The sequence below is a fragment of the Rattus norvegicus genome, chromosome 2, assembly GCF_021556685.1.
Source record: "Rattus norvegicus strain SHRSP/BbbUtx chromosome 2, alternate assembly SHRSP_T2T, whole genome shotgun sequence".
Lineage (NCBI taxonomy): Eukaryota > Metazoa > Chordata > Mammalia > Rodentia > Muridae > Rattus > Rattus norvegicus.
In genome coordinates this window covers 46,086,793-46,103,255 of record NC_141535.1, presented here as the reverse complement: position 1 = coordinate 46,103,255, position 16,463 = coordinate 46,086,793, and the positions used below count along the sequence as shown (strand labels likewise).

The 16,463-nt window shown below is 43.9% G+C and overlaps 1 protein-coding gene across 12 annotated transcripts in view; it reads right to left on the bottom strand.

Moving 5' to 3' along the window:
* Nucleotides 1-12,576: 12,576 nt before the first annotated feature.
* The window catches only part of Slc38a9 (solute carrier family 38, member 9), a 76,583-nt gene continuing 72,696 nt past the window's right edge, over nt 12,577-16,463 (bottom strand). For 11 of the 12 annotated variants that reach the window (XM_087621713.1, XM_087621711.1, XM_087621710.1 and 8 more), the window contains 2 exons: nt 15,293-15,382; nt 12,577-13,171 (listed from right to left, as the gene is read on the bottom strand). In XM_087621713.1, coding sequence (XP_087477839.1) covers nt 13,006-13,171; nt 15,293-15,382 — 256 coding nt within the window. In that variant the 3' untranslated portion in view covers nt 12,577-13,005. The remainder of the gene's footprint in view (nt 13,172-15,292; nt 15,383-16,463) is intronic. The other variant, NM_001035251.1, reaches the window with a different exon arrangement.

Genomic DNA, 16,463 nt, shown 5'->3' with positions numbered 1-16,463 from the left:
AAACTAGCTCCAATTAGAGGGGCTTCCAAGTGTACACGTGTCAAGAGATTAAACAAACTAAGAATGAAAGCAGTCTCCTGGGAGCAGATGAAATAGGCAGGATTTAATTTTCAAATAGAAAGGATAACCAAGGGAAGAGGAAGTCTCACTTCACACTGAATAACTTTCCATAGCATAACCACCCGAGAGTGCACACTTCTGTGTTGTGTGAGTAGAAAATCGGCCTTGGTTTTCTGGGCCCCCAGCTTCCCCATGTGGGAAGCAGGTAGGAATCTTTGACTCAGCTTTCAGGGTCACTTTGGAGAAAGGTGACCATTAGTGTGAATACAGAGGCGAACATGGACGCACTGCCACGCTAAGACCTGGAGGCCATCCAGCCATCTGGGCTTGTTTGTAGCCAGGGAGGCCTCTGATGCTCATGAGAGTCTGGAATTACTTCATCCAGTGGCCTGGAAATTTCAAAGGAAACTTCCAAAGCTGCTGGCTCTTCCTCAGATGGTCATTCAGCTCCTTAAGACCACTAGTCCAGGCTGGATTGCACGAGGACTGAGCCAAATGCTCCCTTTATCTTTGGGCGGTTCTTGCTGCTGTCAGTGCGTGCACAGAAGAATATGGCCCATTGTCCCACCAGATGCAAATCATGGCCTCGAGTCAACAAAAAACATCTGTCTTCAGCACAGGGGAAATCGGCAGAGACTTGAATCGGGGCTAATGTTTTGTGATGTGGCGCTGTTTGCTGGAATTCACGTTGTGGTTTGTGATTAGTTAAGGAGAAGAAAAGTCGCCGAGAGGATTAACCAATAGTCGTTTTGAAAGATGAAAGGATTTTGAAAGGAATTTATTTGTATGACGTGTTCACACACGCATGCAAAGTCCATCCAACGCTTTCAACACAGAACGCTTTCTCGCCTGTGGCCACTGGAAATTATCAAAAGCATGGGCGACTGACTCTTAATGAACTGTACACGCAGAAGACGCAATCTCAGTAATCACGGCATAGCCCAGGTTAGCCTCAAAGAGCCCAGGCTAGTCTAAACGTGTGTCATCTCCTAGGCTTCAGCCTTCCAAATGCTGGGATTACTGGCGGGAGCCACTGCACCTGGCAGGATAAGTTAGATTTCACTTCTTGTAATAGAATGACACCGTAACTATAATCTGGGTGTTTTCAGGTTTTTGTTCGTACCTTCCCTATCTCTTTAGTGAGACTGAGGGCTTTTGTTACGTATTGCTCCAAGTGAGGGTGTGAAACAGTTAACAGGCAAAGAAGGAAACCAAGTTTATATGCCTAGCTTTGGGTTTTATAAACTTGGCTTTGAAGGTCCAGAGCCAAATAAGGAGTGTATAGCAGGTGCACTGTGCCCGAGTCAGCCGCGAGCACTATAATTGTACTCTTTGTTAATAACGGCTGTTAGACAATGGTTTTCCCTTGTTATTGTACAGTTGTTAGTCACTTGTCAACTCTCTGTTTTATTATATTCCGTCCTCATTCATAAACTGGAAATTCTTAGATCATTCCTTATTTATTTCCACCTTAATATCTCACATATGCAGTTATAGCAAGTATTTTGTCTGAAACTTCTCTTGTAAAAAAAATAGCTTCTGATTGTGTGTGTATGCACGTATGTATGTATGTATGTATGTATGTATGTATGTATGTATGTATCTAATATATGTATGTATGTGCGTGCAGGGGATTAAGCCAGTGCTCGTGCATGCTAGAAAGTGCACTCTGTCTTTAAGCTACACCCCCACCCTAATTTCTTCTTTCTTTCTTTCTTTTTTTTTTTTTTTTCGGAGCTGGGGACCGAACCCAGGGCCTTGCGCTTGCTAGGCAGGCGCTCTACCACTGAGCTAAATCCCCAACCCCCCTAATTTCTAATTGTTTCTTTAATCCATAGAATTGAAGATTGAATATTTTCGTGTGATCAGATGAATAGTTTTTTCCCCCATGTGTCCTTTTCCCTATGGCTCTGAAAGTTGATAGGTCCTGCTCAGAGACAGACACGTCTATTTATGATTTCCTTTACTTGTTTTGATTTTTACCTTTTTCCCCCCAGTGTGTATGTGATTGTGTACATGAACATTTGTGCATGTGTGTGTGGAGACATAAGGTCAGTATCTAGTGACTTCGATTATTTTTAAAATCTTGTTTATTATTACTCATTATTATTAGTTTTAAATGCTTACTGAGCCTGGCCACTGAGCCTCTAAACTCACTGTCTCTAGCTCTCAGCGCTGGGATCCCAGGCGCTCACTACCAAGCCTGGCTCCTATGTCTGCACTGGGGACCCAAGCTCCAGTCTTCGGGCTTGTACATTTCTTCACAGTTGGAGCCATCTCCTGGGTCCCTTCCACAAACTTTTTATTCTAATCAGAAGTTTCATTCATTTCATCAGTAAATATTTTCTGAGTGGCCCTTTATGCTTGACCAAGTATTGATACTGGAGATAAAATAATAACCAAACATATTTAGAGTAGGAGAGATGAGTGACCCATCTTTGGGGGCTGTGGTTAAGATGGCTTAGCTGTTCTTGGTGCTGTTCTGAGCCAAGTCGGTCGGGGTTGAGAGCTGCGGAGACCTCTCCAAACCTTAGCCTTGTTCTCAGGGAATTCCCTTGAGCTAACTTGATAAGAAACACAATTTCTGCTCCGGACAAAATCTGATTAAGAAGGGAACATTATTCATGTTCCACTAATAGGCAAAAAGTCACCAAAAACACAGGAAGCAAGAGAATTGTGTTTAAAATCCTCAAAATAACAACATAATACATCTTCAGCGTGATTTCAAATCAGGATTCCGAGGAACAAGGCTGTCTGAGATAATTTGGAATTAGCTTTTGCACAACAATTAAAGGAAACTTCATAGATTAGAAAATGGGAAGAAGTAAAAGAACGACCTCACTTGTAATCAATGTACAAATGAAAACAGGAAGATAACATTTTATTCAGTTCAGGAAATACTTTAAAATAAAGTAGGTGTCCCTATACTGATTGTGTGTATGCACATATGTATGTACGTACGTATGTAATATATGTATGTTTGTGCATGCAGGGGATTAAGCCAGTGCTTGTGCATGCTAGAAAGTACACTTTGTGAGTATAAATTAATAAATCAGTATAATTTTCTTCCCTTACCTTGTTCTTTCTTACCAAGACTTTAATTTGTTTTAGGCTGACCTTGAACTTGCTAGGTAGTCAAGAATGGCCTTGAACTTGTGACTCTCTTACCTTTACCCCCGAGTGCTAGCATTACAGGAGTGTGCTGTCATGTCTAGTCTATGCTGTGGGACAAACCTAGAGCTTTGTGTAAGGTGAGCATGCACGCTACCCATTGAGCTACGTCTTCAGTTCCGAATCAGTGTAATTGTTATGAAGACAAAACCTTGATAAATAATGCAGTCTTGGACTCACCAATTCTTTCTAGAATTTATTTAAAGTAAATGGAGATATGTATGTGATAGTTTTTGATTAAAAAGAAAAACCTCATCCAAATAGTACAGCTTGGGAGGAATGTTCAACCGACTGCGGGCCAATGAAATGACAAGATGCCACACAGGAAAGCCTTTCAAATTCCAAGTTCATGGGAAATGATTAATAACAAAACAGGGCAGGAGAGACAGCTCACCAGCTAAAAGCACAGGCCTTCCACACCACTACCGTTCAATTCCCAGCATCCATATGGCAACTCGTCACTCTAACTCCAGTTCTGGGCCCTCTTCTGGCCTCCAAAGGCACTAGACAAACTTATGGTGTACCAGAACACATGAGCAAATAATTCACAATGTGGGGTCCAGACAAGTAGGTGTCCCTATACTGATGAGTATAAATTATAAGCTCCCATACACATAATGCAAAGAATTATGTATTATGTATACATAGTTCTTAAAAACAAAATAATTGCTACAGTGTCGACACGTCACAGGAATCATGTTTGAATGCATTTTCCTGCTGGACGCCAAGATGCTAACCTGACAGTGGAATGGGGCTTTCCTTACTCTAGCTTCTCTATTGCATTCTCTAGTTTTTCTTTCGTTCCTTTTTAATGACGTCAGTGGTAGAATCTGCTCTGTTTATCTGGGGGAAGCTTAAAACAGGTTCCGGGAGGAAAGGCTCAGAGCATCCCCAGAAAAACCAGTGGTCACCTGAGCGTGACCAGATGGATGCTTCCTTTTGAAATGACTCTAAGGCCTGGAAGGTGGTTGGCCCAGTGGACACGGATTGACTAACGCTTTGCAAGGGTGTCGTTTCCTGCTGAGTCTGAGCCTGACTATCCGGGCAAGCATCCTGTTCTGATCCCAGTGTTGGCTCATGCGGTGCTTCAGCCAGCAGCACCTCAGACATGCTCTCACTGGTTGTGCCATCCCAGCAGATGCTGTGCCCCTCCAGCACTGGGCTTGGACATTCACACGCCTTAGGGGACTTCAAGATAACAGACAAGCGAAGAATTGCTCCCTGCTGTTATGGGCTGTTATGTTTTGCATGGACTGATTAATTCTGTCAACTGGGAACAACATCCAGAGACTCAAACACATCTGGATATTCCTTGGAAGCTTCTATATTGCTGATGTATAATTAGCATTTAAATCAATGCAGAGGATCAGACCCAGAACCCTGTGCAAAGCAGGTACTTAGGAGTACAGGGTACAATTCAGTAGCAGCCCTACTTAGTAGAATTTAAGCAGACTACGTTCCCGAAGTGGGCAAACTTTCATGCATTCACTCCCTTCTGTAGTATTAGTCACACACCTGCCCCTAACTACCCTTTAGACCCCAGAGGACAAGGGCTCACTCACTTGAGAGCCATTGTAAATACCTTGCATAAGGAGTTGCATCGTGGGGAGACAGATGCCTGGATCAGAAGAGGATTTGCAAGCAATGCCAGAAAAGGTGCAGAGGGAAAGGCCCAGAGCTCACCCAGAAAAGCAGGTGAAATAAAGGAGCAAAGCTGGAGTGAAGTTGGGTGGGCATAAAAACTGTGATAAAAGCGGGACTTGGGTAGCGATTTAAGGGGTTTAGACTTTATTCTCTGGGTTGGTCCTTCTACCCTGCAGACCACAGCTGTGTCTAAAGGGGGTTTGTAATGAAGGCTGGGTGAATAACCCTGAAACGTGTGTTAAATGTTCAGTCTATAGGAAAGGTGGGTATAGAATTTGATGGCCACTCTTAGTATTGTTTTGAGATAGGGTCTCCTTTTATTTATTTATTTATTTATTTATTTATTTATTTATTTATTTATTTATTCTTTTTTCTTTTTTTTTTTTCCGGAGCTGGGGACCACTGAGCTAAATCCCCAACCCCCAGGGTCTCCTTTTATAGCAATTCACCCTCCTCAGTCTTCAGTGGGATTAGAGGTATGGATGACCACGCCCAAATTATTGTTACCATTTTTATGAAGCAACGAACACTGACTTCATAGGCAACAGATTATGTAGTGAGGCCTTCCCATCCCTTCTTCAAAGAAAAATAAAACCCACCACACAACCCATCCCCCAACAAAAAGCCACTGAAAGCATAGTTATGGAATGTATGTGTGTGTGTATGTGTGTGTGTGTGTGTGTGTGTGTGTGTGTGTGTGTGTGAGAAGCATATAGGTGGAGTTCAGAGAACAGCTTTCAAGAGTCAGTGCTTTCCTTCCACCATGGTGCGTCCCAGAGAGCAAACGTACGTACGTAGGTTGACAGGTTTAGCGGCCAGTGTCTTTACTCACTGAGCCATCTCACTGGTCTGGGATTTGTTTTGGGGACAGGGTCTCACTATGAAGCCTTGGTTGGCCTCAAACTCAGCTATCGCAGGATCAAAGGCATGCATTACCAGGCCTGGCAGATCTCTGGCTACTAATATCAAAAAACGCAGCTATTGCTTTAAGTGATAACAAGTTTTTTTTAAAGAAAAAGCATTTATTACATTGACTTCACAAAACAACACATTTCAACAGTTTAGATATGGGTAAACGAGCCAATAAAATACAGCCAGAGGTAATGAGTGTTCATATATGTTAAGCTTCAAGCCCCCTTCCCATGCATATGTCTGAACAAAGGTCTTAAACTTCACACATTTGGTTTTGACCTGACATATGTGTTTATGGTTTTTTTGCTATACATTTGTGAAGTTATTTTGAATAGCAACACAGTATTCCTTTTGGCCCTTAGGTTTTTTGCTTCCCCCCATTAAATCATAAAGAGATAAGTGTGTCCACATCCCAGCGAATAGGCTTCCGGTAACTAATATCACAACCCATGCTCCTGCATCTCTAGGAAGTCTCCCTTGGTTATTTATGGGTAACCTTTGCCCCACGCCCACCCTAGAAACAACTGCTTTACATTGCCTGGTTTAACCCACTTGCCTTTCTTGTCAGGTCATCAAGAGAAGCAAATGCTGGTTTGTGTTTTGTACACCTGGCTGCGCTCGCTGAGTGTGTGTCACCCGTTTACCCGGGTCATGCTGTGGCCATTTGTTCGTTCTTGAGCTGTCTTCTAATTGTAGTTCTCTGTTTCAAAGCCCATGCCCACTTTTCCACTGTGGTGGGAAGGATTTCTTGGGGAGAGGCACAGTCTCAGGCTAAGCTGAGTTCTGGTAGCACTGGGAAAACTGATACCGTCTTCAGTTTCCAAAGGACCATCAGTACAGGTCTCCAGCACTGGCCTGAGCTCTGAGCATGCATGGCACTGAGGAGCAGGATTATTGATTTGAATCAAAGTTTAGTTTCCTCTCTTCAGAGAATGACATACATTTCCTATTTACTTCCTAAAGCAGGTAGTCCTTCAAAGTGTATCTTTAATGGAAACATTCTTTACTAGTGTGGACAGAACATAAATAGATAAATGTTACCTTACTTAAAAGTTGCCTTAGAAGTTGTTTTGCTATACCAAGAGCCCCAAAGGTTTCTCATCCCTCAGATAAGGGGGAACCACTGTGTACAAATTAGTACACTTTTGAACAGGGTAGTATCTCTGTAAAGATTAAAAAAACAAAACCTAGGTGTGGTGGTGCAGGCCTGCAATCCCAGCCCATGGAGACAGGCAGGAGGAGGGTCACAAATTTGAGGCCAGAGAAGGGTACACAATTAGACTCTGTCTCAAAACAATACAACAAAACAAATAGTTTTTAAAAAAAGTAATAGCTTGTAAGACTCATCCCCAGGCTCGGGCGCTCCTATTTGGATCCCAAATTAACCATTACTAGATTGGCACCCTCCAGAAATAAAAGCTCAGGTTTGGCAAAGGTAGTTCTCCAGGTCACAGAGAAAACCAGGCATGGTGCCCATTACTCTTACGCTTCCTGGCTGTCCCAAATGGCCTGTGTATGATCTAATCTTAACACTCGCACAGCTGAATCAGGGTTCCTCGCTTGTATGCACTGCTTCCTATCTGAGACTCCAGATCATGAGTTTTTCTTTAAAGGGGTAACGCCAAACTGTGTAGGTGACAGCCAGCATAAAACCTGGGCCTGTCCTTGTAAGCAAAGGTCCTCAGCAGGGCATGGTGGAGCCCTCCCTGTGCTCCTGGCTTTGGGAGGTGGAGGAGAGAGACACAAATCTCGGGGCCATCATTGGCTACATAGTGCGTTCAAAGCCGGGAGAGCCTGACAGAGTCCCAATAACAAGGTACTCGAAGTTATTTATCTTAAAAGACATTTATCTATTAGAAGGGATGTACACACATATTCCTGCACATCTTCTCTGCCATGATCTATCTTAGATATCTCTCTGTAAATAATGGAGCAACGATGCAGTGATTCGCCTGAAGTCCATCCCGTGTCTGTTCTTCTGTGGGACCTTCTGGTCTTGTACAAGTAATGAAGTGGCACGGTGAAGCTGGGATGTGGAAACACATCTGAAAAACACAGCTCCCTCCAGGAAGTCCCGCTCGGGACACTGGGCTTCCACACTCAGCTCCAGATCACCTGCCAGCGTGCTCGCCAGAGACAGTGTCCAGAGGGCAGGAGCCTGGCATTTCAGTGGCACATAAGGAAGGTGACTCGGTGGTCAGAGGGTGGAAAGGATGCTCCACCCTCCACCCTCCACCCTCCACCCTGCCTGCTCACCACAGCAGCTAAGTGCTTAACACAAGGTCAGGCATCCGGGAAGTACTTACGTATTGAACGATCAATCCGGAACCTGACTGACCTATTTTTTTTTTTTTTTTTTACTCCTCCTGGGGAATACTTTGGGTTAAACCTGGGACCTCATACTTTCGAGGCCAATCCTGTGCACTAAGCCACACCTCTGTCCCCACATTATCTTGGGGGGGGGGTAGAGTTCATAAGAAAATCCTAGATAAAAGAACAGCATCTAATCCTACGTTCTATTGAAGTGGAATCTTGACTAGCTAATCACCGAATGTATCCTGAGGCCTGCTGTGACTAAATATCACTTACCGGGCTGGTGGGACTGAGGGAGTGGGGTGTCAGAGTGGTGGCGCTCATCCCTGCTCTGGGACCACATGGCACAGTTTGCAGGAAACACCATGCCATTTTAAACATTTAAAACAGTCTTACTTTACCTTTTCAGAACAGTTGGGAAATCAAGAAAAAAAAAATCCATATTTGGTGGGGAAAAAAGTGACTTTACTTTAAGAAGCCGGAAAATTAGTGTTCTTTATTAGCGTTAAAGGTTCTGGAAAGTTATGACTTTTCCAGGGCTTTTGGCCAGAAACTGGCCAACACTTACCTAAAGTGCCAGTCGTGAAAAACGTTCTTAGAGGGAGAGAGCACCCTGGTTTACAGGGATGGTCCCCTGGGTCCCCATTAATGTGATATATGCCTTTCCAGAAGATCAGGACATTAAAGAAGGCCACTTACTGTGAGACATGAGACACAGGCATAGCCACTTGAGAAATTCGGCCTGCAGAGGAGGGAACCCAACTGCTTCTGCCAGCACCAATGTTAGGAGGCCACAGTATTTCCTAGCCAAACCGCACTAATAAAACCCCAGAGATATTTTTCTTCAAAATAATTCTGATTTCTTTTTTTTTTTTCTATAAACAGACAGATAACACATCAGAGAATGTGGTTTGGGTTCTGAGGTTCCTGTCGGAGCTGCTTTACAACATGAGCTTATACAATCTTCAGTGAGGTCGGTGCCAGACTGCGAGTGGGGCCAGCCATGTCAGTGTGAGAGACCAGGGATCCGTTTCACTTCCTATCACAGGCTGGGTAGCATGCTATTGGTCAACACCAACTAGGCTAGGATTTGTTTTGGGGCATTCAAGTTGGTATGAAGTTGAGTTAAACACAAAATCCGAGTCACCACCAACTTCTAAAGAGCAACACATCAATGCGGTGTAAGGGAACTGTGCGGCATATATCCCTGCCGCTAGCAACTGTGAGGGTTTCAGTGAGAAGTTCCTCATGCGCTTATGTGTCTGAACACTTGGTCCACAGCTGGTTTGGGGACCCATTGTTGAGGGAGGTTATGAAGCGCTACTGGAGGAGTCCGTCATTGCCGGTGGCCTGTGAGTTTATAGTCTCCTTACACTGGACACTCCCACTCTTGCTGTCCCACATGCAGATGAAACGTGATTTGCCAGCCTTGCTCTGGTGCCTGCTCCCGTGCCTTCCTGGGCATTATGGACTCCCTCTTTGGAATTGTAAGCCAAAGTAAACTCTTGCTTTTTTTGGTCATAGTATTTTATCACAGTGACAGAAACAAAACAAAACAAAAACACTGTTACATCAATGAATGTAAACATTTGACATTCTGAACATTCATATTTAAAGAAGTGGAGAATTTGGAAACCTTATACACATTTGTTAGCACCCAGTGTATTACTAATTACATCCCACATTAATCAGTTACGCTTTCTGTCCATTGAGCCATAGGAAATAAATAGTCCAGGGTTAATGAAGAAGAACAAGCTTAAAGGAGCAAGTCGATGTCACCAAAGACGTTTTAGAGGGAATCTGCAAATTTCCAAGAAGCAAATACATGCAACATATCCCTGTTAGCTGGTGAGCACAGTGAGTGCAATCTGGGGGAACAGGAGGAAATTGATAATGGGCCCTTTGCTTCTGAGCAGTCCCTCCTCCTCTGTCACGCCCCCAGCCCCCAGTGACTCGCTGCTGCTCTCACGATGTTCACTGCTTTGTGTGCTGTTGGGCACGCTCTTTCTTCATTAGTTTTTTTTTTTTAAAGCTTCTCTAGGACACGAGTGCTGTCTCACATGTCTTTAGCTCCTCCAAAGCCATGCGCGTTGCTGACTGTTCAATTATTTAAACAGAATACTTAAGGGAATGATGATTAAAAACACACATCAAACATCACCTTGGTAAGTTTCAAGTAGAAGCAGAGAGCACGCCCACAGCTACAGCGAGTAGTGGAACAGCACTTCTAAAACACATTTAATGTAAACGACGCATTTCCCTTTAAAACAGCCTCTTCCAAGGGGCACAATTACTTATTCCTCATCCAAACACATTGTTGGAGTGTGCCGATGCCAGTGATTTGGTACCCCCGCCCACGTCCACAGGTATAAGACTTACCTCTAACTTTTTCCTTTTCTAGTTTTTAATATTAGCATAGTTCAAGTTCATCCACAAGGTTTCTAAGGACTATCTTGCTGTACAGCTTATTTTAAATTTTAATGTCCTCGGGTGTGTGTTAAAGAAGTGCAGTCCCAAGGCCGGCTGCAGCAGGTTGAGAAGGTGGAACTGGCTTAATTAGAAATCGGAGATGAGGGCGGAGAGAGAAAGGGGAATAGCTGCATGCGGTTTCCTACCTCACCATTCTCATGCGAGCCAGGACACACACTCTCATGTGCACATTCTCTGACTACGACAAGTGACAGGCCAAGGGTGTAAGGGGAAAACAGAAACGAAAGGAGACAGAGTCATTTGGCTTGTCCGACAGGACATCAGGAGCAGGTCTAAATTGTTGCGTGTTCTTAAGGAAACAAAGCATAAACCCGTATTGTGTTTTCGCCTGGAGGGTCGCATCCCTTGCCGTATTTGTTTTTAATCCATGACACTGGCAAAAGTACACCCAGTGATCCTTGGTTGATAAAACAGGGTCAAAGCGTTCATTCAAGAACGTCTTTGGGGAGAAGAAAAGGAGTGGACATCGTCTCTAAAGTTCTCAGAGACAAAAGAAACTACTGAGAACATAGTGCGACCACGTCAGGGACGACCCCTACAACACCCAGCTGTGACTCAAATGTCTCTTAACACAGACCCTACAGTCACGAAGTTCTGAGTTTCTCGAGCATGGGTTCCCATTCATCCCAACATCTAAGGCTGCTTCTGAGAGCCAGAGCTTTTGACTAGCTCTATGATAAATGTAACTAGGTTCAGAGTTTGAGCTATTAGCTGAATATCAAGGTTTGTAGAAATGAAATGACATAACGTCTGAGGCTGGTTTTAAATGTGTCAGTAGAAAAGAAAAAGCAGGAGGGAGCAGGTAACGCGAATTCAGCTAATTCTATAATCACCAAACCCAGGGATGGGTGTAGGGTTTCTGTATTATTCTATTTGTGTACTTGCTTGACAGTTTTCATGATGAGAATTTAGAAAGTGTTAAGAAGTTACAGATCCCTATAAACATGGACCCTGCTCTGATAGGACGTGAAGCTGTGCTAAAAGAAATTAAAGCTAGTCTACAATCTGGGGCTGCTTACTAGATTTATGAAAAACATGTTACGTGGTTTTTTTGAAGAACATGACACTGTCCTGGGATGTCGAGTCATGATATACTTTAAACAATTTAGTCAAAATTAGAGAAATCTAAATGCCTATAGTCGCGGGTAGACCACAGATTGTGTTACACAGAAGACAGACAGATTTGGGCTCTGGTTTAGTTTTTTGTTCAGAAGGAAGATGGCAAGAGTGTTACCTCTAAGAATCTGGGTTTATCTTTGTCAGAAGCTTTTCTTGCAGAGACCTACCTCTTCCCTTCCTGTTATAGGAGCAGGTAGATGGTGTTGGCTCTTGGAGGCCACACTGAACCATGATGACTCAGGATACACTGGTCTACCCCTTCCTAGCTATTCCTTTCTCCTCTGAAGAACTGCATATACCCAGCTCCACTTGGGCTTCCTCCACTGGGCTTCCTAACGGTCCATGGAATTTTCAAGAGCACAAGAGGAAAGGACAGTGGCTTTTGTTCAGGTGTGAGATCTGGTTTGGGAATTGTAAGCTTAATCTACGTCATTGGGATTAGACTAGAACTAAGAGTCAGGTAGCAACAACTTCTGCACAGTTGATCTGACCCCTGATTTCTTTTGGTGTTCTCTTTTTTCTTTTAGTGTCTTGAGACAAGGCTTTATACGGCCAGGTTGGTTTCAAACTAGTCAAAACCAGAGTGAATTTCAGTACAGCCAGGGCTACATAGAGAAACCCTTTCTCAAGGAAAAAACTAACCCCCTCACCAAGAGACAATCAAACTGACCGTGAAACTGAGGACAATCTCAACCTCCAGATCCTCTTATCCTACCAACTAAGCGCTCACTGACATACCAACTATCCCACTGGCCCTAGTTTATACCCAGTTTCTGCTGGACTCACACTATTTAGAATTTTTTTGTTCTTCAGATTAAGTATTGAGTTAGGAATCCATCCCATTAATAATGATGCCATGGAAACTTCTTTTAAAATGAGGTATTTGTTTTACTGTTGGAGACAACAGAGGTTTGGGCAAACTGTAGAAATGGTCCAGCAAGTAAGACAGTGGAGGAGCACACACTGAAGCACACAGGGTCTGGCAACATGCCTTGACCCAACACCCCTGAGATTCCTTGCTGTAGGTGGAAGCTTATCCTCAGAAAATCAGTAGGATTCCTCCCACATTTCTACTTGGATACATGGGAATGAGGGTCACTGAGAAAAAACACCCTTAATACTTACTCCCTCCCGGCTCGAGTACAAAAATACTTATGAGCAGACCGTCATTTCCCTCGCTTCCAGTTATCCTAGAAGAACACTTAGAATTACAGCAGTGACAGCATTTTCAAGTTCTTTTATGCAGAACCGTTGCCAAGGTTCAGAACACCATGAGGAATCTTGAGAAAACGGTTTTCACATGAAAAACTGAGCAATCAGGTTCGCCAGGCCCAAAATGATGATGATGATGTGAAACACTAACTTAGGCCATGTCAGACGCTCCTCTTGGTGCTGGGAGAGTATATAGATGAGAGAAGGGTATATGAACACGAAAGCCAGGCCGCACGCTGCTCCCGAGTACCTGCAAAAATAAAACGTTCTGCTTAAACAGTCTTACTGCATTTCTAAAGCTTTATAATCAAGTAAATACAGTGTGGTTTAAACAGTACTCGGTCTCACTGTCATTTGTTACTGACGTGAGTTTAAAACTTGTTTCATTTAAATTTATAAAAATATTATTCCCTCATTGTACATCTGCATGGTAGAGTTTTTTATTCTTCCTTAAATCTCAGAAACATCTGGAGACAGGCTTTCATCTTTGATTTTTTATTGAGAAAGGATCTCATGTAGACCAAGCTGGCCTTGAACTTGTTATATAGCTGAAGATGCTCTTGAACTGGTTCTCCTGCCTCCGCTTCCTAAATGGGGGTAGGTCAAACACCATATGGAGCCCTGGGGCCAAAGCACACTACCAAATGAGCTATGACTCCCCTGGACTCAGTGTTTTATCTTTATCAAGTCATTCAGGATTTGTGAGCACCTGTTTATGAATGAGAAAAGATGAATTTGTCTGTGGCATTCAGTGTAATAATTATTAAGGATGACAGAAATCCTTAAATAAGTTTGTGACAGAGAAGCAGGAAATCTCCCATTTTCTCAAGGAATTCTTTAACAGGAACCTTAAAGTCCCTTATAGTACACAGGTTCCACAGATCTCTCCCCCAGGGGTGACACAGAACACTCTCCCCACAGGTGACACAGAACACTTTCCCCCACAGGTGACACAGAACACTCTCCCCCATGGGTGACACAGAACACTGTCCCCAACAGGTGACACAGAACACTCTCTCCCCATGGGTGACACAGAACACTCTCTCCCCACAGGTGACACAGAACACTCTCCCACAGGTGACACAGAACACTCTCTCCCCATGGGTGACACAGAACACTCTCTCCCCATGGGTGACACAGAACACTCTCCCACGGGTGACACAGAACACACTCCCACGGGTGACACAGAACACTCTCCCACGGGTGACACAGAACACTGTCCCCCATGGGTGACACAGAACACTGTCCCCAACAGGTGACACAGAACACTGTCCCCAACAGGTGACACAGAACACTCTCCCCCACGGGTGACACAGAACACTCTCCCCCCAGGCGACACAGAACACTCTCCCACGGGTGACACAGAACACTCTCCCCCACAGGTGACACAGAACACTCTCCCCCCCAGGTGACACAGAACACTGTCCCCAATGGGTGACACAGAACACTGTCCCCCACGGGTGACACAGAACACTGTCCCCAACAGGTGACACAGAACACTGTCCGCAACAGGTGACACAGAACACTCTCCCCCATGGGTGACACAGAACACTCTCCCATGGGTGACAGAGAACACTCTCCCACGGGTGACACAGAACACTCTCCCCACAGGTGACACAGAACACTCTCCCCACAGGTGACACAGAACACTCTCCCACGAGTGACACAGAACACTCCCCCCCCAGGTGACACAGAACACTGTCCCCAACGGGTGACACAGAACACTCTCCCCCCCAGGTGACACAGAACACTCTCCCATGGGTGACACAGAACACTCTCCCCCCAGGTGACACAGAACACTCTCCCACAAGTGACACAGAACACTCTCCCACGGGTGACACAGAACACTCTCCCACGGGTGACACAGAACACTCTCCGCACAGGTGACACAGAACACTCTCCCCCACGGGTGACACAGAACACTCTCCCCCACAGGTGACACAGAACACTGTCCCCAACAGGTGACACAGAAAACTGTCCCCAACAGGTGACACAGAACACTCTCCCACGGGTGACACAGAACACTCTCCCCCCAGGCGACACAGAACACTCCCACGGGTGACACAGAACACTCTCCCCCCAGGTGACACAGAACACTCTCCCCACAGGTGACACAGAACACTCTCCCATGGGTGACACAGAACACTCTCCCCCATGGGTGACACAGAACACTGTCCCCAACAGGTGACACAGAACACTTGCTCCTACAGCCTCTTCTCTACCAGAGATCATCAACAATGAATTTAATGAGCCCCCAACAAATACAGAAAGTTTACTGGAACACTATCAGTCTTAAACACTGCCCGAAAATTCGTTCAATTGAAAAATGTACAGCAACAATAATACCAGAGCATGATTTGCAGAAGCGTACCTTATGATCCCTCCTATGTTTGGGTAGAAACAGGCCATGGTCACTCCAGCACCCACGATAATTAAGTTAAGAATCAGCACATGGAAAATGCTAGTAGAAGAGCATTTATATGAAAGAAAAAGATACAAGACAGGTAAGTTACATTATGATCAATCTTTAGGAGAATAAATTCAGTCTTAACCTCTTTAAAATGTCTTTAATCTGCCAGCAAAACTGAAACTCGCTACTCAGTGCTGGTAATGAGACAGTGAAATTAGCCTTCTAATCCAATTAAATAAAAAGGCAGATTGTGTAAGTGCAAACTAGTAGTATGTACCAGAGTGCACGTTCTAGATAGAATTTTATTTGGAATATCTTGAGAAAACAGAACCATGATAAAGCCTATTAAGATACAGAAAAATAATAAAATTGCAGAACAAGAAAATCAACAGGTTACTTGACTGAACACAGAAAAACCATTAAAAATTTCATTATTTATGTGGATAATCAAGGACTACCTAAACAATTTGGAAAGAAGCTAGCTGAATTTTCACTAAACAAGAAAACCTAAAGAAAAAAGTGGAGGATAGGAAGATAAGGGGGAGAATATTGTCAATGTGTGAAAAGTAAGGAAAATTATTTATGCTAGTATGTGGTTAGCATACATCTGGATAAATGACAGAGATATTAGGTATAGAGATTTGATTATTCACCCAGAAGTTCAACCCTCAACTTTCTGTACCATTGTAGTTTTACTAAAAGAAAAACTATTGTTAATTTTCCAAAGTAGTGGCTGTTTCTCCAAGTGTGACTGTGAATTCTGTTTCAGGAAGACTTTGAGGTAAATAGTGCTCTCATAACAGTGCAAGACACCATATGATTTACAAAAGCAACACATAAGAGCAAAGGCACCTGCTTGTATTCTATAATGGAGTTCTCACTGCCAACACTTTCGATAGAAAACAAAACAAGAAAAAATATTTATTAACCATGTCGGTGAGAGGGCTGGGGATTCAGCTCAGTGGTCCACAGTTACCTCATAGGCTCAAGGCCTGGGTTGGATTTCACCACCCATGGGGTGCAAGGAGCAAAGCTTAGCTTATTGGATCTCATGCTTGGAATATTTATCATTTTAATATTCTGTGTGTTCACATGGGAAGCAATCATGCATATCTGTACACCCAAGGACATG